The 25,093-nt window shown below is 31.6% G+C and overlaps 2 protein-coding genes across 3 annotated transcripts; both read left to right on the plus strand.

The window, feature by feature from the left end:
* Window positions 1–4,121: 4,121 nt before the first annotated feature.
* Window positions 4,122–5,375, plus strand: LOC131600070 (uncharacterized). The gene has a single exon (XM_058872302.1). The coding sequence runs from the start codon at window positions 4,413–4,415 to the stop codon at window positions 5,250–5,252; it is 840 nt and encodes a 279-aa protein (XP_058728285.1). The 5' UTR covers window positions 4,122–4,412; the 3' UTR covers window positions 5,253–5,375.
* Window positions 5,376–18,642: 13,267 nt separating this feature from the next.
* On the plus strand, window positions 18,643–19,210 carry LOC131600071 (uncharacterized). 2 transcript variants are annotated; one of them, XM_058872303.1, is made up of 2 exons: window positions 18,643–18,744; window positions 18,820–19,210. In XM_058872303.1, the coding sequence occupies exons 1-2, from the start codon at window positions 18,685–18,687 to the stop codon at window positions 19,120–19,122; spliced, it is 363 nt and encodes a 120-aa protein (XP_058728286.1). In that variant the 5' UTR covers window positions 18,643–18,684; the 3' UTR covers window positions 19,123–19,210. The 2 variants fall into 2 exon arrangements, with proteins under 2 accessions (XP_058728286.1, XP_058728287.1); XM_058872304.1 differs by having other exon boundaries at window positions 18,838–19,210.
* Window positions 19,211–25,093: the final 5,883 nt, after the last annotated feature.

Below are 25,093 nucleotides of genomic sequence, written 5' to 3' on the forward strand. Positions count from 1 at the left end.
TTTTTTAAAGTTACAAAAGCTTTGAGATTAGAACAAAAATGAAAATTTGTCTAAATAAACAATTTTGACCAAATGGTCAATCGTGAATAACAATGCATTAAGAAATAAAAGCCATTCACATTTTGTGCCTAGAAGAAGAGACATAATAATTGACTATTTTTGTGGGTTGTTGAATCATTACAAATGTGGAAATGGTCATGTTATAAATCTGTTGTGAGAGAATGCGTTGCCAACTAGCCGTAATATGATGTGTTATATTGGGGCCATTAGAATTAAATTATGGTTTTCATGTTCTTGACTGCAATAGCAAAACTTAAAGTATTTGAATGCATAATTACTTAGGTAATCATAAGATGTTAAATGATTTCAAGTAAAAAACAAAACTTAAGAACCACACCATAATTATAACACATAATTTTGGCAAAAGTACTCGTGTTCTCTTAATTTTGTTTCAGATAACATTTCAATCATTCAGTTTATCCATTTCAATCCTTCATATTTTTTAATGTCGATTTTGTTATCTCTTTTTAAAGAAAGAGTCGAGAAAAAAAAATAGTTAACAATATATTGTTTGAATTACCTTACTCTAATGTACAATGGACAACAAACCAAAGTTGAGAATCCTGCAACCATCTAATCAATAAAATTACAAATAGGGGTGTTTGTAATGCGATTCGGGCGATTTTTATATTAAAAGTTATTTGAACTGCAAGAAAAAAACGTGCAGTTTAGTTTGATTCGGTTAACTTTTAGAAATAAAATCGAATCAAACAAAATTAAACCAATGTGGTTATTGGTTTGGTTGGTTCGATTTAAAAAAAAATTGAAACAACATATATAAATGACAACATAATTTTGTGTTTAGTCATTCATACATTACCATAAAATAAATTTATAATTTTCAAAATAAATTTATAACTTAGTACATAACTATGAATTATGTCTTACAATTTTACCTTATATCTAAAAGACAATATACATGAAATTACATTCTTAAATAAATTTAAAATACTATATTATGTAGTTATAAACAAATAGATGCATATGACTATGCTATCATGATAACACTATAAATTATTTTTTATTATCAATATTTTATATATTAAGAGATATAAAATTAATATAAATTACTTTTCCTTTTAATTTTATTTTTATCAAAATCAACAAATTAAAATAAAACAAAAATAAATATATCAATTTTATTTCAAATAAATATTAGTATTTATAAATAAATAATATTTTGTTTTTTAATATGTAAATTAAAATAAATGTCATACAAAGAATACGATAAAATATACATATGGTACTTGTTGACTTCTCTAAAGAATTAAAGATATAGAAATGTTTGTAAGATTTTGTAACATAATGCAGTTTGGTTCAGTTTAGTTCGATTTGTAAAATACAAACCGCAAACCGAACTGAACCATACAGTTTTATTAAAAAATGACCTAAACACATCTGAACCTAACGTAGTTTTTTGCGATTTTTGGTTTAGTTTGATTCAATTAATGATTTTCTGTTGGACCAGTTTGATTTTGAACACCCCTAATTATATCTATACTCAAAATCTCTTAAAATTAAATATAATATATAAATAGAACATTCGTTTCAGAATCAATTGTGATAAGCAAATAAAAACAACAGAATTTTCAACAACAAGCATTTAGAGAAAAAAACTCTACATTAATTATGTGGAATTACAAAAAATATCAAGTGATTACATCATATACATATTTTCTATTGAAAGATGGAACATTTGTACTTTGTTGAATTTTATTTGCATACCGTATTGAGTGATAGTGATAACGCTAAAATACATCACATATTTGACTCGATTTGTACATGTTTTTATTATTGATTTGTTATTATTCCCAGTGTTATGCTAGTGTTTTGTTTGCTTTTCAGGTATTTGACCTTATTAGGGGGTTACGCGAAGAAAATAAGTGAATTGGACAGAAAACGAAGGAAAATCTTTCCGGTCTCTCTAAAATCTTTCTGGTCGAATTCCGATTTTCGCCGCAGCTTCCAATTTTTTCTCTCGAACTTCTCCGGTCAATTTCCGGAACTGCTTTCTCTTTGTTCTTGCCTCTTTCTCCAAAACCCTATTTCTCTTGATGGGTACGTATGCTTATGTTTGTTTATTTAAACCAATAATCTAATATTTGTTTATATTCTTCCAATATTACTTAAACCAATAATCTAATATTTGTTTATATTCTAATAAACCAAATAATACTAATTCTCATAACTCCTTAATGGGCCAATTAATCAACATCACCAAATTGCTATTCACCACACAACAATTCAATTCAATTCACTTAAATAAAATAGTCCAATAAATAAATAATATTATTCTCAATATTATTTCTCCAACATAACCAATCTTATTAATCTTCCGACTATCGACTAAAATCCGAATTTAACTTAATAACCCAAACACGCCTCTTAAAAATAATACCGACAAATCCAACTACTCCGATAAATTCTCAACTTCTTCTAAATCCAATAATTAATTCCTTTAATAATTTAATTAAATAATTAATTAAATTCGGAGCGTTACACACCGAGCTTGGGCGGCTTCTCCATGGATTTTGGAACCTTGCTTTCCAGGATTCTTACTAACAATGGGTACTTTGGTTGAACCTTCTCATAGTGCATTTATGCTTGAGTCGGGGAAGGAGCATGACTGCCTCGGTATCACCCGTGGCTCTGAGGGGGATTCTAACGCTTCATATTCTTACACCGATCATTTGATGGAGGAGTCTTATCTCTTTTTGTATCGGCTGGTTCGAGATGGAAGCAGAATTCTTACTTAAAATAACTTCTTGGGTTGTATTTTCATGGGGATGAGACTTGTGAAGGTTTTCTTATAGCACTGGAGCCTCAATTCAAGAGCATGTGAATTTTGCTGTCGAACAATGTTAAACATGTTACTCAGCAGTTCGTTAGCACCTTGCATATCGAGGTTTGCTTGTAGAGCGTGGAGGCCAGGCAAGGCGTTAGGTTGTGTAATCAGAGGAAAATAGGAGTATCTGTCAAAGTAATTTGAATATATCTGGGCAATTGCAAAGTTCAAAACAGATATGGATGCAATGGAACAACCATTTCACGATCTGTAGAGTTTTGCAGAAGAGGAAGAAGAAGAAAATTGTTTGAGCAACGACAATAGCTTTCCACGCAGCGGTGGACCTGGTAGCCTTAGATCCAGCCATCGCAGAAAATTATAAGAATTGAATATTTCGAAATCAGAGGAAATAAAATTGAGATTATGCCTAACTGAATCAAGACACGATGGATCATTGCATTTTATCGCAAATGCTTTTGCTCCGATGATCAGATGAAGTAATGAACTACAAAGTATATGAGAGAATGTGAGTTCGAGGAAATCGTAAGAATCATAAATCGATTCCCACAAACGACACTATTGTTTCTATGGAACCAAAAATGAGAAGAAGAACGATGATGATGGCATATTGTTGTTTTTGATACGGTGGAGTAGGGGGACTACAAAGTTAGCACTTCAACGTTCCAGTTAGTATATGGAAAAGAAGGGTAAAATGATATTGAATTTGAAATTTGTTACCTCAATTTGGCGCTTTCTCTATAGAGAGAAATAAAAAAATAAAGAACTTAATTATTTGTTAATCGTGATTTGCGGAGAATCTTGAATTAAAATATCTTATTATTATTAGGATAACAATCTTTGTGTCTTGAAAAAATTCAGGAAGGAGGGAATCCCATCCTGATTTTTACATGATGAGATTGATGTGGTTGATCCATAAGTGATGTTATATAAATTTTTAATGCATAATCTTATATTATGATACGACTATTTTCTATACTATATACTTTTCTTTAATGCATAATCTTATCAACTATTTTCTATACTATATAAAATCTTTTTTAAAAAATAATTTAGAGCGGCAACGTGTATACACATGCATCTATTATTTTTATGTTAAAAAAAAAAAAAGTAAAAGTGGAATATATTAGGCCCCTTAAATTATCAACAAAAAAAAAAAAAAGTTGAATATGTGTGAAACGGAAACCTAATTTGTAACATTTCATATCAACAAAGAAACAAGCAAAGGCACTTCCTCTTGCAACTTTTGTCAGCTCTTCTCTTTATTTCAACGGTTATTTTCTCAAAACTTGAATCACCACTTTATTCAAAACCATTGATCAGCTGAATTAACGAAACAAAACTCTTCGAACTACTTGAAGAAAGGTGGGACCCTTGTGACAAAATTTAGTACAACATTCGGATCTTGTTTCTTTACTTCCTTAAAACTTAGGATTTGCTTTGTCCTCTCAACCGTCGCTTTCATCCTCTTTATATATAATAACTTCATCACATTATCACATAACTCAATTCTCACCTATTTTTACAAACTAGCATTGAAATTCATAACATGATGGAGAAGGAAGTAATGCTAGTAGCTGTAGCAGTGCCTTCCATAGATTTCAATTTCAACACCAACTGTTCATCTTCCCATTACATCACTGACCCTTCAACTCCCCAACATTTCCCCAACAACTTCTCCTTCACGTCCCTCAAAGATGATGATCATAAACCTATCATCAACAACAATGATCAAGATTTTGAATTCAACTTCAATACCCATCTTCAAAGTTCTTCTCTTTCTGCTGATGAACTTTTCCATGCTGGAAAAATTCTCCCTCTCAACCTCATCCCACCTCATCATCATCATCATCAAGAACAACAGGAAACAGAGAAAAAGTTACTAGAAGAAGAACAACAACTGAATAAGGTTTCTGGTAGAGAAAGATCTTCATCGTTTTCGTTTCCTACTTGTCGTGATCATAGAAAATATTCCAAACTCTCCGATAGTAACAAAAACATTAAACAAATCGAAACTTCATCTTTTTCATCTTTCTTGTCAACAATTACCTTCTCAAAAGGTTATCGAAAATGGAGATTCAAAGATTTTCTTTTATTTCGGAGTGCTTCGGAAGGAAGAGGCTCAGACAGAGATCCTTTGAGGAAATACAGAGTTTTGTCTAAAACGACAGCGTACGAGGATGTCGGGAACTCTAGTTTCCGATCCGTTGAGAATTCCGGTTCGGTTTCCAAACGGAGAAAACCGGTTTCGGCTCATGAGTTGCATTATACGCTGAACCGGGCCGCTTCTGAGGAATTGAAGAGGAAAACTATGTTGCCTTATAAACAAGGTTTGTTGGGCTGTTTGGGGTTTAATCATGGTATGAATCACACTAGTAGAAGATTTTGATCTTTAGAATGTTCATATTTCAATACAAATCTTCTTTTTTTTCTTTAAAGAAAATTATTGATTTGTTGTTTTTTATTTTTATTTTTTTTGAAACTCCCTTTGAAAATGTATGCAATTCTATCTTACTACAAGGTCAAACAATGATAAATATTTGTTCAGAATCTTACTTACCTAAGAAAACAGTTTATTAGAAAAGGAGATATTTCTTGGCATATTTTATTTGGTTCATTGTATTTGGTCGTTTAGGTCTACAGGAATGCTATTGATACACTAATGTGAACAGTAGTCATGAATGTTGAAATATTAGGTTTAATATTAAATATAATCCAAATTGAGTAAGTTCAAGCCTAATTAAGATTGTATATAAATAGTCATAGGTTGTATCCTTATTTGTACAATTCAAGTGAATTATATAATCTTGATTTCCTTTATTATTCTCTCTTTCTCTCATCACTAAAGTGCCTCATGCACCAACAAATTGGTATCCAGAGCTTCCGGTTGCTGTTCCAGGGAACGTGAATCAATTGCTGCAAAGATGAATGGTACTAATGGCATTCAGAAATCTCTTCCAACTCTTGACGCCAAGAATTGAATCTGATGGAAGAAACAGATGCAATCCTTGTTTGGCTTCCATGAAACCCTAGAAGTGGTTACCGGCGGCGTACTTGTGTGGACTGCATATGCAACCGAAGCACAAAAAATAACCCACAACGAAGTCAAGAAGAAAGATTCCAAGGCAGCGTATTGTAATCAGACGACTGTAGATTCAGCGAACTTCGATAGGATTTCTCATGCTGTATCGTCGAAGGAGGCATGAGATATTCTGGTAAAGTATTATGAAGGAGGTGAGAAAGTCAAGGTTGTCAAGTTGCAGACCTTGCGTCAACAATATGAGTTGTTGTTGATTGGAGAAGATGAAAAGATTGCAGAATATGTGTCGAAAGTCCAGAAACCTGTCCATCTCATGAAGGGTTGTGATGAAAACCTAACTGATAAGATGATAGTTGAGAAGGTAATGCGTACATTGACCTCTCAATTTGATCATGTTGTCGTAGCTATTCAAGAACCCAACAAAGTCGAAGACCTAAAATGGGAGGATCTGGTTGGTTTGTTGGAGGTGCATGAGATTAGAATTGTTGAAAGTAAAGGAGTTCAGGATTCGATATAGGCGTTGCAGGTTCAGTCGTGGAAAAAGGATGGTGGTTCCAACAAATTCAAAGGCAAATTCGACATGAATCAAGGCAAGAAGTCTTGGTCGAACCCTCATAAGCATCGTTTCGATGATAAAGCTTCTGAATCCTCGAAAAGAGGAGGAGGGAACTATCAAAAAAACAAAGATAAAAAGTGTGCAGTGCTATAACTGTGAAAAGTGGGGTCACATGTCCAAACATTATTGGTACAAGAAGGATAGTGGATCGACAAAAGGCAAGGACGAAGGTGGTATGGTGGTTATGGATGCAGTTGCAGATTACCATGTCGAATCCAAAACGTGGTTTCTCGACTCAGGCTGCTCGAATCACATGACTAGTCAAAAGGTGTGGTTGGCAGATTTTGACGAGTCGAAGAAGAGCGAGGTAAAACTTGCTGATAATAATTCGTTGCAAGCAGAAGGTACAAGCAATATAATTTTTTAGCTGAATAATGGAGCAAAATCTATGATCAAAGATGTGCTCTATGTACTTGGAATGAAGTGTAACTTGCTAAGTGTTGGACAACTAGTCGAAAGAGGTTTCTCAGTTGTCATGAAATATGGAGTTTGTAAATTGTTTAAGACCCAGAAGAATTTGGTCTTAAAGTCTCTATTGTCGAAGAACAGGACGTTTAAGACTATGATCAGTTTGACATAAGTTCAATGTCTCAAAACTATTGTCGACCACAAGGATAGTTGGTTGTGGCATTTGAAGTTTGGACATTTGAATTTTCGATCACTTAATAAGTTGATTACTCAAGATATGGTTACTGGTATTCCAAGTCTTGAGATGCCTAACAAACTCTGTGAAGGTTGTCTGGTCGGAAAGCAATCAAGAAATTATTTCGTTTTGACTATTCCAATGAGATCATCCTGCATACTCGAAGTGGTACATTCATATGCATGTGGAACGTTCAAAGAACATACTCTTGGTGGAAACAAATATTTTGTTTCGTTTGTTGATGAGTTTAGTAGAAATTTGTGGTTCTATGTGATCAAATGAAAGGATGAAGTATTTGAAATCTTTAAGAGGTTCAAGATACTTCTCGAAAACCAGAGTGAGAAGAAGATCAAAGTTCTGCGAACAGATGGAAGTGGCGAATACACATCCAAGGTGTTTGAAAATTTATGTGCAGAACATGGTGTTGATCATGAGTTAATTGCTCCTTATACGCCTCAACACAATGGAATTGCAGTATTGGATATGGCGAGATGCATCTAAAGCAGAAGAATTTGCCAAACTCTTTATGGGGGAAGTTGTTTTGACTGCAGTTTATATCCTGAATAGGTGCCCCACAAAGATGTTGAAGAATAAGGTTCCTGGAGAAGTGTGGAGTGGCAAACGACCATCAGTGAGTCATCTGAAGGTGTTTGGCTCTATGTGTTACAAACATGTTCCTGATGCAAGAAGAAGGAAGCTTAGTGACAAGAGTGATCCTATGATTCTGGTAGGATATCACAAGATTGTTGCATACAGGTTATTCAATCCAATAAATGAAAAGATTGTGTTAAGTCGAGATATTATGATTGATGAAAATTCTGCCTAGAATTAGAATTCTAGTAATTCAGTTAGCAAGCCATTGATGAGCTCTGATTTCGACGAAGAAACTGTTGAAGTCGAAGGAATTATTGAGAATCCAGTTGAAGACGTATTTGAGGTCAAAGTAGTTGCTAACATTCTCGACATAATCGAAGTCAAAGAGGATGTAGGTGGAACAAGCCAAAGACCTCAAAGAACTAGAGTTCGTCCAACAAGACTTCATGATTATGGAATGATGGGTGATGACGAAGTCACACCAGATGGAGAATTAGTTTATTTTTCTTTACTTGAATGTGCTGAACCAATCAACTATAGCGAAGCTTTGAAGATTAATCAGTGGAAGTTAGCTATGGTCGAAGAGTTATAAGCAATCGAAAGAAACAACACATGGGAGTTAGTTGAATTTCCAGCACATACAAAGGCTATCGATGTGAAGTGGGTGTTCAAATTGAAACACAATGTTGATGGGTCGATAGCAAGATATAAAGCAAGGCTAGTAGCTCGAGGGTTTCTTCAAATAGAAGGACTCGACTAATCTGAAGTATTTGCTCTAGTAGCAAGACTGGAGATTGTTCGACTAGTGGTAGCATTGGCATGCAACCAAGGTGTTAAATCGGTATAACGGCAAGCAACAAAAGTTTTGGAAGTATTTATCAGGGAAATTATCGTCTCCACAGGGACTAGTGCATTGAACTTCCGTTCAACAATTTCCATAGTTATGAGTTTGGTTTTGAATGAATTTAAATATGAAAACGAAAAAAGTAAATATCAATATAAAAAGAATTCATTATTCGGAAAGATAAGACTTATCAAGCTTTTCATATAATCTACTTCTCACAAACTAAAATTTATCGACCAATTACACTCAACCTACAGTACTCGTCAGTATCACCCGACATTGCTCACACCCTAAGTCATTTCTAACCCAAAGTAGAGAGGCTACTATATCATCTCGACGACGATCTCTCAACCTCCTCAACAATATAGCAGGCATCCATGTTAATCGTATCAACGATCTCTCAACCGACACAACCAACACGGAAGCATTAAGCTTCGACACCCATAAAGATTGTTAGCTCTAAATCTATCTCTAAAATCCAGAAACTAACAGATAATCATCCTAGATAAGAACTCAAGAAGTCTATCTCTAAAACAACCCAAATCCCTAGCATAAAGCAAAAAATCTAAGACAATCACCAATAAAGATTTGTAAAGCATATTTGATATAACGCCATGGGCGACAAATATACATGAGTTCAAAGTAAATATATATACAAAACCCAACAAAAGAGAAATACATAGAGAGACAAGAGATAAACCAAACTTCTCCCGGTTTGTCAGCGCCGATTGAAGAGAAATCCACCCCGAGTCCACAAGATGCAAGACCCTAATGTTGTTATCTAAGTTAATCCTAAAGAAAAATGAGGTTGATGGAGTTGAGTGAATAAAAACCCTCTCCTAAAACCATAACCCTAACAAATGAAATGAAAATGAATTATGAACAAAATTATGTCCCGACGCGTTCGCCCGGCGTGCCAATTGCTTCCCCCGGCGAACGACTTTATTCTGGACACACAACCTGCGCCATGTCAACAAGTGGGCAAAATTATCTTCTTTCGCCTGACGAATGGAAGCTTCGCCCGACGACTCCTTATTCTTCCGCCCGACGACCTAGAGCCGGGCCAAGGCAGAAGCAAGACACTTATTTTCCACGCTCGCCTGGCGAGCCAATTGCTCTGCCTGGCGACTCACACCAGTCTACAAATTTCTTATTTTTTAAATTGCTTCTTCTTTTATTGATCCAAAATTGCATCCTTGAAGCTTTATTACTCAATGCTCCATACATGCTCAAACACCTACAAAATGAATGAAAAAATATTAGTCGGTACATAAATGAATCAAAAACTCGGTAAAACGAAAAATCTACATATTTATGTAATATACACTAAAACTCGTCTAAATTGAGGAAAAAAAGAAGATAAGTGCCGCAAAACTATACATAAAAATAAGTACAATTTGGCACTTATCACAAGGTTGGTCGACATTTCATTTAGATGTGAAATCGTCATTTTTGAATGGTCCTTTAGATGTAGAGGTCTATATCACACAACCTATAGGGTTTATGATTCACAAGGAAGCGAGTAAAGTATATAAGTTGCACAAAGTGCTTTATGGCCTCAAGCAGGCACCTAGGGCATGGAACAAGAAGATCGACTCATACTTCGTCGAATTGGGATTTGTAAAATGAAAATCTGAGTATGGTATCTACGTTCAGGTGGTAGCACAAGATATAACAATCATTTATTTATATGTTAATGACTTTTTAGTAACTGGAAATAGCTTGGAGAAAATGTCGAAGTTCAAAGAGCTGATGATGAAAGAATTTGAAATGTCAGATCTGGAAAAATTGTCTTATTTCCTAGGCATGGAATTTCAAGTGTCGAAGAAAGGTATGGTGCTACATCAAAGGAAGTATGTCAAAGAGATTCTCAAGAGATTCATAATAGAAGATTTGAATCCTGCCTCTTCACCCGTCGAACCAAATGTGAAGTTGGAGAAGCACGGGGAGGAAGACAAAGTTGATGCAACTTTGTTCAAACAAATTATTGGACCTCTGAGGTATGTGTGCAACAGTCGACCTGATATAGGTTTCGCTGTCGGATTACTATGCAGATATACGAGTGAACCAAGGGTGTCACATCTGAAGGCTACAAGAAGAATTCTAAGATATTTGAAAGGATCAATAAACTGTGGAATACTATTTTGACAAGACTCTGAAGGAAAAAAAGCAATAGTAAATTATTTTTTAGATGCTGATTGGAGTGGAGATAAGGAAGATCGAAGAAGCACAACTGGATATTCCTTTCAAGTATTTTGTGCCCCAATTTCATGGTGTTCGAAGAAGCAACCTGTGGTGGCATTGTCTTCGTGGGAAGCTGAATATATAGCAGGATCCTATGCGGCATGTCAAGCAAATTGGATAAAAAATTTAATTAAGAAATGGAAGTCGAAGTGAAGAAACCGTTTGTGTTGCAAATCGACAACAAGTCAACCATAAATCTGGCGAAGAATCCAATTCTGCAAGAAAGGAGAAAGTATATCGAAGCTAGATTTCACTTCTTAAGGGAGAAGGTGAATCTAGGTGAACTTGAAGTTAGACATTGCTCAAGTGAAGCACAGTTAGACGGCATTTTCACCAAAAGATTGAAGATCGACAGATTCCTGAATTTGAGAAAGAAATTATGAATAGTTCAGTTCAACTATGACTAGCGTAGGTTCGACAACTTAGATTATGAGGGTGTGTTGAAATATTAAGTTTAATATTAAATATAATCCAAGTTGATTAAGCCCAAACCCAATTAAGGTTGTATATAAATAGTCATAGGTTGTATTCTTATTTGTACAATTCAAGTGAAATCCTTATTTCCTTTATTATTCTCTCTTTTTCTCCTCACTAAAGTGCCTCACGCACTAACAGTGAATAATAATATGAACAGTGCATGAATAGTGGTAACAAAAAATTGGTTAATTGAGTGTAAAAAGTTGGTTAATATGGTTATTGTTTGGTTAATAACGACCCAAATATTAAAAATATTTTTTAGTAGTAAATCAAAATTGGTTAATGATGTATAAAACGTTGGTTAATAAAATGATAAAGTTGGTTAATAAACGCCCATATATTAAAAATAATTTAGTAGTAAAATAAAGTTGGTTAATGAAGTATAAAATATTGGTTAATGTAGTCATGAAGTTGGTTAATAAACACTCAGATATTAAAAATAATTTTTAGTAGTAAAATAAAGTTGGTTAATAAAATATAGAATATTGGTTAATCAAATATAGAATATTGGTTAATGAAGTGATGAAGTTGGTTAATTCCACAATTTTTATATCAGCTTTCTTTAATTTAAAAAAAATATATAAAATAAAATTATTATTTTTTTAAATAAAAATATTGTTCACCATATTTGTGAACATTACATATGATGTAGTGTATGTTTTGGGTGTAAGAATAACATTTTTGTTTGGATTTAGGGTGTTTGTTGACTAGTATTTGTTGTAAGTGTTGAAGGCGCAAGACAATTATGTGGTATGCTAAAGAGTTCCATTATTAATTGGCGAAACAATTAGCTTAATCAAAATATATGTGGAATATGATGAACATCGTTTGGTTAAGAAAGTTCGTCCCTCCTGAGAGAATCTTTTGCTCTTTTTCCTTTCTATTATAGTAAAGATAAATAATAAATTTAAATTTATGCATCATCTCTTAGATTAAATTACATATTATAAATTTTATTTCAAATATAATTTGTTTGTTTCAACATCTTAATATCTATGCTATATAAATTTAAATATATCTATGGTGTATCATTTGAAATTTATATAATAATACAGACTTGTGGTGTGAAGCAAAAAGAAATACATAAAAGGAAAAAAGGAAAACAAGTTGAAGATCTAATTATAATGGGTAATTATAATGGGTGTAGTGTTTGAGGATAAAATTATATAATATTAATAGAATTCATAAATTTACAATACAGAAGAATTTTAAAATTATAGGCATGTGCGACGGGCCGACGAGTCGAACCTATTTTTTTTGACAGACCGACAAAATATTTACTTAAATTGAACAGATATTAGATATCATATGTTTAATAACTTCTGAATTACTATAGCATATAACTTCTAAATTACTACACAAATTTAACAAACATAATATTATTCAGTTCATTAAATCTAATCAAATTATTAAACCAATATGTTTTTTTGTGTATAATATATTTTATTTATAATATTTTTTAATAGAAATTGTAAAATTAAAATTATAAACAATATTTATAAATATCATAGCCATGTCCGACGGGCTAAAACCTGTTTTTCCACTACTACAACTTGATAAATTAAATTAATATTTATATGACAATCAACATTGAATTTTTTCTGTTAATTCATATAAATTAATATACATTTTCTAACTATAACTATATAATATTTATTTAATACTTATATCGATTTTACGCGACCCTAATTTATATAATAATACAGAGTTGTGGTGTGAAGCAAAAAGAAATACATAAAAGGAAAACAATAATTATAATGGGTGTAATGTTTGAGGATATTAAAAAGTATAATCTAATTATTCACAAAATAAATCTAATAAAAAATATATAAACATGTATTCAAAACAAATATAAATATTTATATGTTTGAATAAAATTTGGGTCATGCTAACGAGTAGGGGTGGCAAAACGACCGCCCATTTTGCCCCGTGTCCGTTCTGCCATATGTCCGTAAAAAAATGCGGGGTGGACAAAACCAAGTTAAAATAGGCCTAAAAATCAAGTCCGTCCCGCCAAAGTGGCGGATTGGCGGGCTTGCGGGTCTATTTTATTATAATTTATTTTTATATTTTTTAATAGATTAATAGAATTTTTTTTACCTTTCAATTAAAACTTTCACTTATGTTTTAAAACAATTTTTTATAAAACATCTCTTTAACAAATTTTACTTTAAAAAATATTGCATATATTTATAAATAAATGTATAAATTAAACCATTAAGAATTAGAATTTCTAGAATTAACTAAAAAAGGACAGACTTAATGTGAGATAGGTTGAACGAATATGCGACGCGGGCTTTGACGAGAGGCGAATTTTTGAGGGGCGAGCATTGGTGGACGACAGATTTTGGCGGGGCAGACTTTGGTGGGCGGCGGGACTAAAATCTCAATCCAACCTGCCATTTTCTGGCAGATGGGCGGGCCGACCAGGCAGGCCACAACCTGTTTTGTCACTCCTACTAACGACTGCCTCAGGTACCCTCTTTAAGCATTTCATATAAAAAAAATTCTTAAATAAATTATTTATTTCAATTTCCAATGGTATTGAATACAAATAATTTCAATAAAACAAACTTTCTTATTCCTTTAAAAGTCAGTTATTTCCATTTCTAACACATTATGTATTGCTTGCTTACCTTTTTAAACTCTTAACAAGTGCCCTAGGACACTCGTTAGCATTTCTCTTTAATATAATAATCAGAATGATAAAAAGTATGAAACAAATATTTCATATTTTAATTATTTTAATTATGATCAAAATAAATGAAAGTAGTATTTCAAAAAAACTAAAAATAAATGAAAGTAGTGTAATGAAAGCTCGTCAAAAATATTTATGACAATATTATTTTAGTTGATGAAAGAATTATGGACAAGTTGAAAATAACTATTAAAATATACAAATATTTGAAATTAAAAGTTAAGCTAGAATAAAATAATAATTTAATTTACTTTATATTAAATTAACTTATATTTACATCAATAAATAAAAGTAAATATGAATATTATGTAAAAAAATATAAAATATTATTATTTAACTTTATAAAGTTTTTACAAAACAAAAAACAAAAAATTTAGATATTCTCATAAAAAACAAATTTTTTTAACAAAACAACTCAACTATTAAATATTCATTAAATAGTCAGTAATAAAAATTTGACTTTATAACTTATAGGATATATGGTTCAAATCTCATCTTAGATGATCAAGATTAGGGCGTACATGATTCAGTTTGGATTGAATTTAGTCAAAGCCATAATCCAACCCATATATGATACACTGATTTGAAAAAAATTTACTTCGTACCTCTATAATTATACACATACTCCTACACACACAAAAATTAAAGCGAAATACCCTCGTATAAATAGTACATATTTTAAAAAATTTCATTTTTTTTTCACATTTAAAAAAAAATCGAAACACCCAAAAATATATAAATCGAAACTTTTTTTCAAAGTCTTCCAGTTTAAAAAAATACACAACACATCAGATCACATAGAAAAAGAGTTCAATAATTTTAAAGTTGCATACCGAAACACTTATTTAAAGTGTTCCGTTGAATTATTTATTTTTTAAATTCTAGTCCTTACGCAACGGTATAAAACAGTGGCCTAAAGTGAATGACAAATAAAATAAAACTGTTGCCTAGTGTATTTGGCAACGGTTAAGCAATCACCTGTAATGGTTCGTTTCTCTGTTGGCCAATAACTTTAGGCAACAGTTTATAAACGTTGTCTAAAATCTAATTTTTTTTGTAAAAAATTAAACCGTATGAACACGTTAAATTAAATAAGTGTTCTGATATGCAACTTCAAACCCCACTTTAAACAACTTAAAAATAACGAAAATTCTTTTTCTTAGCGTTCCGGTATGTTTTTTTAAACCGTAAGACTTAAAAAAACTACAAACAAAAATAATTTGTGGGTGTAACTTTAACAACTCTATAAAAAAACATAAAAACAAAAATTAAAATATAAATATTATTATAATTCTAACTAATCATATTAAAACTAAAAGTTTATAGATATTTAAATAAAATATAAAATATAATATTGTCATAAAAAATTAAATTTTAAATGGAAACAAAATATAATTAAATATTATTTTTAATTGAATTCCAAATGAAGACCCCAAAAATAAATCCGTGGGCTTAATTTTTAAATCCATTTTAAAAGTAGTATTTGAAAAGGTGGAAATTATTATTACTAACTCTACTGGCCATTTAATAATTTTCTTATAAATTTAAAATATATTCTTTAAGATTATAAAGTCAATTTCTTAATAATGATATTCCATCCGTCTCAAAATAATTGTCATAATTGGTCATTTCACATGTTTGAAAAAATATGGTAAATAAAAGAGAAGATAGTATATTTATCTAACTATCCTTATTTATTATTGGTGTATTCGAATTATCATTAATGCAGAGTGAAAAAATAATAAATTAAGAGTATTAATTAGATAATAGAATTGAAAGATAAAAATTAAAATTATATTAAAAACTAAAAACGACAATTATTTTGAAACAAATAATTTTATCAGATATAACAATTATTTTAAGATATAGAGAGTATTTAGTTTAAATACTTATAAGTATTCTATGTTCATTGTATTGAGTTCAACTTTTTTTTAAAATTTTGAAAATAATCATTTTATTACTTTAATTAATAAAAAGTATTTTCTCTAATTTTTCATTTTATACAAAGTTAATTGAAAACATCATAGACTAATTTTATATATTATTTATATTTCACTAATTTATATACAATTCAAGAGCATTAAAAAAAACAATGTTTAAAATCATGAGATTTTTTTTATTTCATGTCTTCTAACTTCGAAAATTAGCCTATTTATGACATGGTCTAAGAAAGTACATTACATACTTTCATTTAGTGTAGAAGTCTATTTCTCAAGATACAATATATATTTTAATTTAGTGTAAAAGTTCATTCATCCAAATACATTACATATTTTGATATAATATTTACTAATTGGACTAAATGAGTGAACAAGGCCGTCTTTGAAGGGGTATAAAACGGACTACCGTATATTATCAAATTTTTTTATGGTCAAACTAATACTAAATAGGGCCTCTTAAATCTTTGTCACTATTAAAATAGAATTAAATAGAATCTCCAATTATTTTGTGATGGTTGAATCATGACTAACCTACACATGGCCTCCAAAAAATTGAGACGGTCTTGAGTGTGAGTTATTGGTTCAGAGTTCAACCATTGCCATGTCACTTAATTTTAGTGACATTGCCTAGTTGATCACTTAGGGTCTGTTTGGTAAAAATAGCGGTTCGCTGATAAGCTAGCTAATAACTTATAGCCGATGATTGATAGCTTATAACTTATGACTGATGATTGAGACTGATAGCGGATAAGCTAGTTGAAGTGTTTGGTAAAATTAGCGGTTCAAATAAGCTATTTTGTCTTAAAAAAAGCTATTTTTTTCATAAGAGCTTTATAAAAAACTAGTAATTTCATACCGTGCGATGCACGGGACAAATTCTAAAAACCTATTGCATGCCATAATTTTTTTAAAGGATTTTTGTTGATTAAATAGTTGAAGTACATAGAAATTAGTGGTGGAGTAATTAATATTAAATACTAATTAATATTAATATATTAATATTTGTTGAAAAGAAAGAAGAAAATAATGTGCTTAAAAATTGTTTAGGCGGGATTTTACTTAAAATTTGGCGTTTAAATGTGTATTCTATTTTAATATATTAAAGAAGATGTGTTTGACCCTCCATCTCGTTATAAGGAGAAAAAAATGGATAAAAAGTTGCGCCAAACAATACCAGTATTTCAATTAACAATATATTGAATACACAATTTATTTTTATAAAATCTTATCGTTCTAAGTTATTAAAGAGTTTCTTTAAATTTTGTTTGGGAGTTTGGAGGAAAGGGAAATAGAGAATTTAAAAAAACTTTAAAAAACGGAAATATTTAACTTTTTAAATATATATATATATATATATATATATATATATATATATATATATATATATATATATATATATATAATGATAAAAGAATGCTCATCATTAATATATTTTTAATTTTTGGACTAATATAAAAACAAAAAAAATCATACTTGAAAATTTGTCTAAGCCCTCCAAATTCCTCCAAGGTTAGAGCGTGATGATTTTTGACAAAAGACTTTCAATTAGTTGTCAATATCATCATAATCAAAATTGGACCAACCGTTTTAACTGGTTAGACCGGGAATTGAAACCCTAACAGGTCTGTTTGGATCTGAAAACCGGCATGTAGAAGAATCGGGATTTAAATCGAAAAATTGGTTAAAATTGGAAAATCAGCGGTCTAGGCGATTTTTAGGGTCGGACTAAATTTTGCTTTTGATTTATAAAAGTATAATAAAAAATAATGTATAATTTAATTTTCTTTTTCCTTCTCCAATCACTCTTGTACACATTATCGTTTTAAAATCAAAGTAAAAGCTATTTTAAATTCTTTTGTTATTCTTTATTCATTTGATGAATGAAAGTGGATTTTGTATTATAATATATAATAGATAAATACGATAAAATACGGTCCAATGCATAGAAAATGATGAGCCGATGTCATGAACAAATAATTGATAAAATTATTAGATTATTAATTTTTATTATTTTTATTATTCTTATTATTATTATTAATATTATTATATTAAAATAAAAATTTTGAGTTTACCTATCTAACCTATTAAAAATATAAAAGTTTATAAAAATTATTAAAAAAAACTCTTAAGTATTAATTATTAATAAATTATCAATAATTTTTTTACTATTTAAAAAATAGGGTTAAATAAGTTTTTGGTCCCTATAAATATTGCAGTTTTCATTTTTAGTCCCTCCCTACCTTTAGGCAACGGTTTTTACAAAAAAAAAACATTGCCAAAACTAGCTAAAACCGTTGCCAAAACTCATGAGGTACTAAAAATGAAACTGCAACATTTATAGGGACCAAAAACTTATTTAACCCTAAAAAATATAATTATTTTTGTGCATTATTATTCTTATATATAACAAAAAATATTTATTTATATATAGTTCAACCCCGGTTAAACTGTAAAACCCTAAAACGTTAGGTACATCGGTTCGATGTTCGGGCCGGTTTTGATTACGTTGGCTAATATAACACGCAAACTCGAAAATTTTATGAAATAAAAAGTAATATACTCCTAAATTTCTTTCCTTTTTTAAATCGAAAATAATATCTAGTATCCAAACAAAGACTTAATGATGTTTGATGTAACACTCTATAAAAGGCGAACGATACATGGAGAATGGCACACACACAAAATTTGATTTCTTGTTAATTATTTTTGAAACTCTGCTGCGCCCATGAATAAGAAGAAGGCAAATCGTTTCCGTACAAAAAGAAAGAAGGGTGATTCAAAGAAGGTAAGAAAAATTACAACTCTTTATGATATTTCAACCATTGTTATAATTTTCAGCCTTTTTAATTTTATAAATTAGGTCTCTCATTATTCACAGGCAAGCAATCAAAATGTTGAAAGGTGTCAGAATTCATCTCTAGTAGATGAAACAGAGAATGTGAACGAAGTGAGTCTTCTCCGACAGAAAATTGTTGAAGCTATAGACAAATTGGAAAAGCAGAAACAAGACAATCGGAAGAAACTGATAGATCTTCTTATGATGAGTGGCATTCAAACTCCAGATTTGCTAGCCAACCACACTATTGGCGGTCCAATCGATTTCATCAAGATGATAGATGAGAAAATTAAGGAGATTGATGCTAAGATTGCTTCACTCAATTGATCAAATGTTATTTGAAAGTATTTGTCATGATTATGAATAAAGTTTGTAGATCTGAATAAAACTCATAATAAACTTCTTTTTTATTTCCTATCAAGAATCATCGTTAAAATTTGATAATTTAAATTAACATTTTTATAGCATTCATATTTTCATTTAAATACAATCTTATCGTACTTTTTCAATAGTTGCGAGAATCAAAAGTTTGCTTACATTGCATAATCAAATTTTTGTTAGAATTACAATTCTAATATTGGAGTTTAATCAAAAAAAATTATTGAAACTCTAAACACTAACTAACATTTAGTTATAGAAAAAACACAAATATATGCAAGATGAAATTGCAATATGATATGAATGCCATTATGGATCTTCAAATTCAAACCGATCCAAATAAAATATAAACCGCTAAAAATTTGAAAATCGCAAAAAAAAAATTATTGAATGTACTTGGACATCATTTTGTAAAATTGTTCGGTTCATATTGGATTTCTGATTGATTTTTCAAAATCGATCCTAATCAAACCAAACCGCGTGAATATATTTTTACACTTATTTATTTTTTAAATTAATAATATGATATGTTAATTTATTAATTGATGATGGCCATTTTTTTAATACTACTTTTTAGTTTAGTTTAATAAATATATTTTTATTATTTCATATGTTTCAACCATAATCGATCATTTTTATTTTATAATATTAAGTTTAAATATAATATAATTTAGGGTTAAATATATCACACCCTCTCCCAATTGTCCCCTTTAAAAATATTTGTGATCCCCCTTTAAATGTATCAACACCCTTGCAAGCTTTATGTAAATGGAAAAGTAGATGGAATGAATTGGAAATGGCATGTTGATTTTATGTCATACATAGCGATATCCAAATTAGTCACCAAATTGAGTTATCTAAGAATAAAAAACACATGGAATCATAATCCAAATTTTTCATTGCGGGCTTTGAACTCTCAAGAATGATATATGTTTACTGAAATTTGGGTAAGATAATAATTGTTATTTGTGTGCTGATATCTATGTTGTGCATATATTAGATGAACTTATTATTATAACAAAAGATGAAGTAAGGGAATATGTTGAACATGTAAATGAACCAATAATTATTGACTAAGATGATGAGGTTCAACTTAATAAGGGGATATCATCTAAGTCAAAGAGAGGTAAGAATTCCATGTTAAGGAGAAGGAAGAAGTTCAGGTTGAGGAGAGGGAATAAGTTCATGTTGGGGAGAGGAAAGAAGTCCATGTTTTGTGTTAAACACCTATATGGAAAATAGAAGACGAAGTATCCTAGTGGGAACATGAATGAATTATTATGGCAAACAACTAAGGCAACAGTTGGGTAGGATTGGAAAGATTCATGCAAAAAATAAAAGATATAAATGAAGATGCTTGGAAAGACACAATGAAACTTCAACTTTTTTTGCGGACTAGGTTTGTATGCCATACTGACACCCACTGTGATTTGCAAATGAATAGCATGTGATAGGTATTAAACATGGCTATACTGAAGGTATAAAGCATTACATCACAATTGGGATAGTGAAACAAAATAATCTCATGAGCCATTTTAGTGGCACAGTTTGTCCTAAGGTTGAACAAATGACATGGACACTTATAAGGTGAACTTACAACGACATAATTGCACTTGTTGTAATTGGGATTTGAGTGGAATTCTATGTGTCCATGTCATAGTTTGTATTTGGCATAACAAGGTTGAGGTTGATCCATATGTTTCATCTTATTATAAGTAAGACTTATATAATTTTAATCGAATATATTAGTTATATAGAACTATAATGGATTTCTACACTTATACTAAGTAGCTATATTAAAAAATTATGAATTTCTATACTAAACATATATGACTTATATGTTGGTGACTTACATGTTGAACTTATATGTGTGAAACCATGTTTTGCAGGTTAGTAATCAAAAAACCACTATTGAAGTTGAATATGCTTTTGATGATGACAACTAATCCTTGATGATAACAACAAAAGTGCAAGCATAACAAACCGTTAAAGATGCAATCAGACAAAGTTAGGGTTTAATACTCAACACAAAGATCCTCTGATGCTTGCACTCATCTAGAATAAATCTCAAGCCTCATCTCTTAGAAGAATTCAAACAAGTGTCTCAGTGAATGATTTATCTAACAAGTCTTGAAGCTTCAAAGTATGAAAGAGAGAAAGTATGAAAGCTTTCCCTATAGCATCTGAGTGAATAATATGTTTTAAAAACATAAGGAAATCACACAGACATTAAAACAATTTTAAATCTTGTTTTTATTATAAAAAAACAAAAAATGTTTTAAAGTCATGCTAGTTTAATTGGGAGCATTCAGAAAAGATCTGATCAATTTTTTGTAGTAGCCAATCGATTGCCACTTATACCCAATCGATTGGGTTAATGCAAAAACGTGTCTAAATGTTTAGGACATTGTCTTAATGAACGGTAATGGCTATGTGTTAGAACATAGTTTGGGTCTAATCATTTTGTTAGTGTTTTGATGATAACAAGCAAATAAATTTTGTATAAGAAAATGTGGTACTCTAACTATATGTCTCTGATTTCAGAAGATGTTTCAATACAAGTACCATTAGAACTTGATGCGCAAAGATGAACAAATGCAAAGAAACTCGAGTCTTAAAAGGAAACTTCTGATCAAGCACCAAAGCGCTGTGAACATACTGATACAGAAGATATACTTCAAACTGAAAAGAAGATCATGAAGTCTGATTAAAAAAAGATACCGTTAAAAACATAATCATTAGCAAGGCTACTGCAACATTCAAAAAGTGCAACTCCTAAGGTTGATTGAAGAAGCTATCCACATGCAGCTCATTGAAAAAAAAAACGAAAAAGCAACACGCAAGCATTCAATGCTTCATCCAAGAATCAAGTTAATGAACAAAAACATCTTGAGCTATATATTCATGTTCGTTTGAAACAACAATACAACAACAATTACATACACGAACATCATTATTATGAAAATCATCATAGTGTGAAGATACTTCAAAACTCACTGAAGAAAAAGTTTCATATCCAGATTTTGAGTTCAAAATCTTTGTACCAAATATTAGTGAAATATCACAGTTGTGATTAACGCTTTATAGAAGCAATCCAAAACACTGTCATTTAAAGTTACTCTGTAACAGTTCCTTGAGAGGGCAGTTGGGTGAGAAGTCTCAAGAAGTCTGGGACTAGTTGAGTCTTAGAAGTTGGTTAGTCACAAACAGCCGATTTGTGCAGGTTGTTAGTCACCAGCAGTTTGGCTCATGCATTGTATTGTTAGTCACACCAGTTGGTTGTGAAATTGTAATCAAGTTCTGATTATAGTGAATTAAGTCCTCGTTGAGAGAGGCAAATCACCTGAGGAGGGTGGACAGGAGTAGTTTGAGTTGCAAATGAACCAGGATAAAAATAACTGTGTTTTGTCTACTATTTCTTCAGAGAAAGAATCACTTATTCAACCCCTCTTCTAAGTGTTTTCTCAACCTTCACAATGTATCTTTTCTTTCCTTCTAAAACCTTCAAAACATTTAATTTTAACCAAACCAATCGATTGGAGTATGATGCCAATCAATTAACTCGTTAATTTTAGCCCAAAATTTTTTTTCGTTTTTTGTGCTAACCTCTAGCCTATAAATAGAGGTCCCTTCCCTCATATTTTCACATCCAAAATTAAGATCTCTCATATCTCACTCCTCACTTTGTCTCTAAAAATATTTTCTCACTTTCTCTCACTTAGAAGTTAATCGTAGTGCTTTCAATACCCTCATGTCTGGGTGGAGTCTCATTTGCGCTCAATGACCTTACATGTTATTCATGACACCCTTTAAGAGACACCCTTGTGAGGGGTTGGCTAGAAAAGACCTAGAACTTTCATTGGAGTCCTCTTATAGGTTGTTCTATTAACATTTTGTCCTTCATAGAAAACCTTCTCGCGAAGTACGTCTTATTATTATCCCTAAAACTGCAAGGGTTACTTTCTTTCCATTTTTATCCCTAAACATGTAAGGATTTCCTTTTGTATATCACAATCCCTAGCCCTGAGGGGCATCCGTTTGTCTGTCTTAATCCCTAGCCTATAAGATTTTCCTTTTGTATATCATAATCCCTAGACCGTAGGGGGCTTCCGTTTGTTTGTCATAAACCCTATCTTGTAGGGGTTTCCTTTTATATGTTACAATCCCTAACCCGTAGAGGTTTCATTAGGTCTTCCTTTACCCTAAGTTTGCATTGCATTGCATTTCCATGAGAAACTTTTAGCTTATCCTAAAAAATAAAACAAAATATTTTTTGCATACCCATGTCTTTTCATACATTTGCATACATACATTTGCATAAATTCATATCCTTTCCACCTTCGCCCTTATCCAACCGCTATCCAGCCAACTATTTCCTGACACTAAAAAAAAACTAGAAGCACGTCTCGATAAATCCATGAAGGAACTGTCGCTACCGCGAAAAATGGATCAGAGTCGCCGCTAATATATTTATCCCATCGAGGGAAAGGAATACCAGGAAACCTAACTCAGAATAAGAACAAGGTCTTTCGACCAGAGAATTGAGGTACGGGAGTCGGTTATGCAAGGGGAAGGTGCTAGCACCCCTCACGCCCATCATACTCGATGGTATCCACCTATGTTTGTTTCTATCTAAAGGGTGTATCTATCACTAATGCAATGCATGATTAAACTTAGAGTTTTTTAATAATTATTGTGCTCGCTAGAGTTGCCTCTATGCCTACGTATCCTCTTATGAAGAATCAGAGCGTCGTAGTTCTGCTCAAGATTTTCTATGTTTTTTAGGATTTGTTGGTATTTTTGGTGAACAGTTACATCACACTCCGCTGCTCGACCTTTGGAGACTCACGCTGGGATTGGAGTGGAAGTAACATGCTCTTAAAAGAAAAAGAAAAGTATGTCGAGCGTCTCGAGTGAACCTTAAACAAGGAAGACTCAATCAACTCTGGGTTTGTGTTTTTTAGGTTTAGGAATCTCCACTCAAGTGATCCCCTTAAACAAGAGGGACGAGAGTTTCCATTCCTTTTATTATTTTTCACTATTTATTAATGTTTTATTGTGTTTTATTGGTTTTTTGTTTGTTATGCAAAAGGGGAACATACAGTTCTAACCTAATACTAACATATAAATGGCCCTAAGGTCAAGGATAAGGGATCTTTACCTATGTTATCATGCATAGACTACAACCTAAGTTGTTCTATGTGACTAATCTTAATGAAGATTGAAGTCACCGCCCTAAGGGAACATGGTAAGCATATAGTAAGAGATAAGCAAAAGCAACAAGCAAGGTAGGTGACTTAATGAAGTCCCTAACCAAGTCTACTCCTTAGAGAGACTACACACAATGAATCCCAAGAGAAAACAATCCACAAAAGGTGGAGGAAGAACAAACATTCGTCGCCTCTTAAACTAACAACAATCAAAGCATGAAAGAAAAGGCAAAGCACGAAAATGGGATAATTTGTAATCGGGAAAAACCGAAACCCAAACCCAATCAAGGCGGGTTTTCCCCGTCAACTTCGGGGCGGGTTCAGGGACGAAATCTGCGGGTATGGGTTTTGTTGCCATGTCTAGTTATTGTTGACCAGATGTTCGACTACGCTCAAAGACAATCGTGGAAATGGTTGAGCATCAAACATAAGTTCCTAAACTGCACTATATCCCAATGGCATCTGAACCCCGATATTTTTCTAAGTTAGGCACTTTGATCGGCTGATGGGTGCGTTATAGTCCTAGCCAGGTCAGCCCGACTTGGTCTGCATAATTTCTTTACTGAGGAAGTTGGTTTACACGTGTTGTTGCGGTGATCTTTTTCAGGTTGTGTGGAGGATTAATTCGTCGTCGTTTTCGGCTATGTGGCTGGGAGTTTGGTTCTTTTATTCTGATGGTGATGGTGCGGGCTGGTGTTTTTAAGATTGGC

Source organism: Vicia villosa, linkage group LG4, assembly GCF_029867415.1.
Source record: "Vicia villosa cultivar HV-30 ecotype Madison, WI linkage group LG4, Vvil1.0, whole genome shotgun sequence".
In the NCBI taxonomy this organism is placed as follows: Eukaryota; Viridiplantae; Streptophyta; class Magnoliopsida; order Fabales; family Fabaceae; genus Vicia; species Vicia villosa.

Excerpts from the sequence above, each read along its gene's own strand:
- LOC131600070 (XM_058872302.1), top strand. The coding sequence starts at position 4,413 with ATGATGGAGAAGGAAGTAATGCTAGTAGCTGTAGCAGTGCCTTCCATA.
- LOC131600071 (XM_058872303.1), top strand. The coding sequence starts at position 18,685 with ATGAATAAGAAGAAGGCAAATCGTTTCCGTACAAAAAGAAAGAAGGGT. Across the intron at positions 18,745-18,819 it reads AGAAGGGTGATTCAAAGAAG|GTCTCTCATTATTCACAGGC; the intron begins GTAAGAAAAATT and ends TTTATAAATTAG.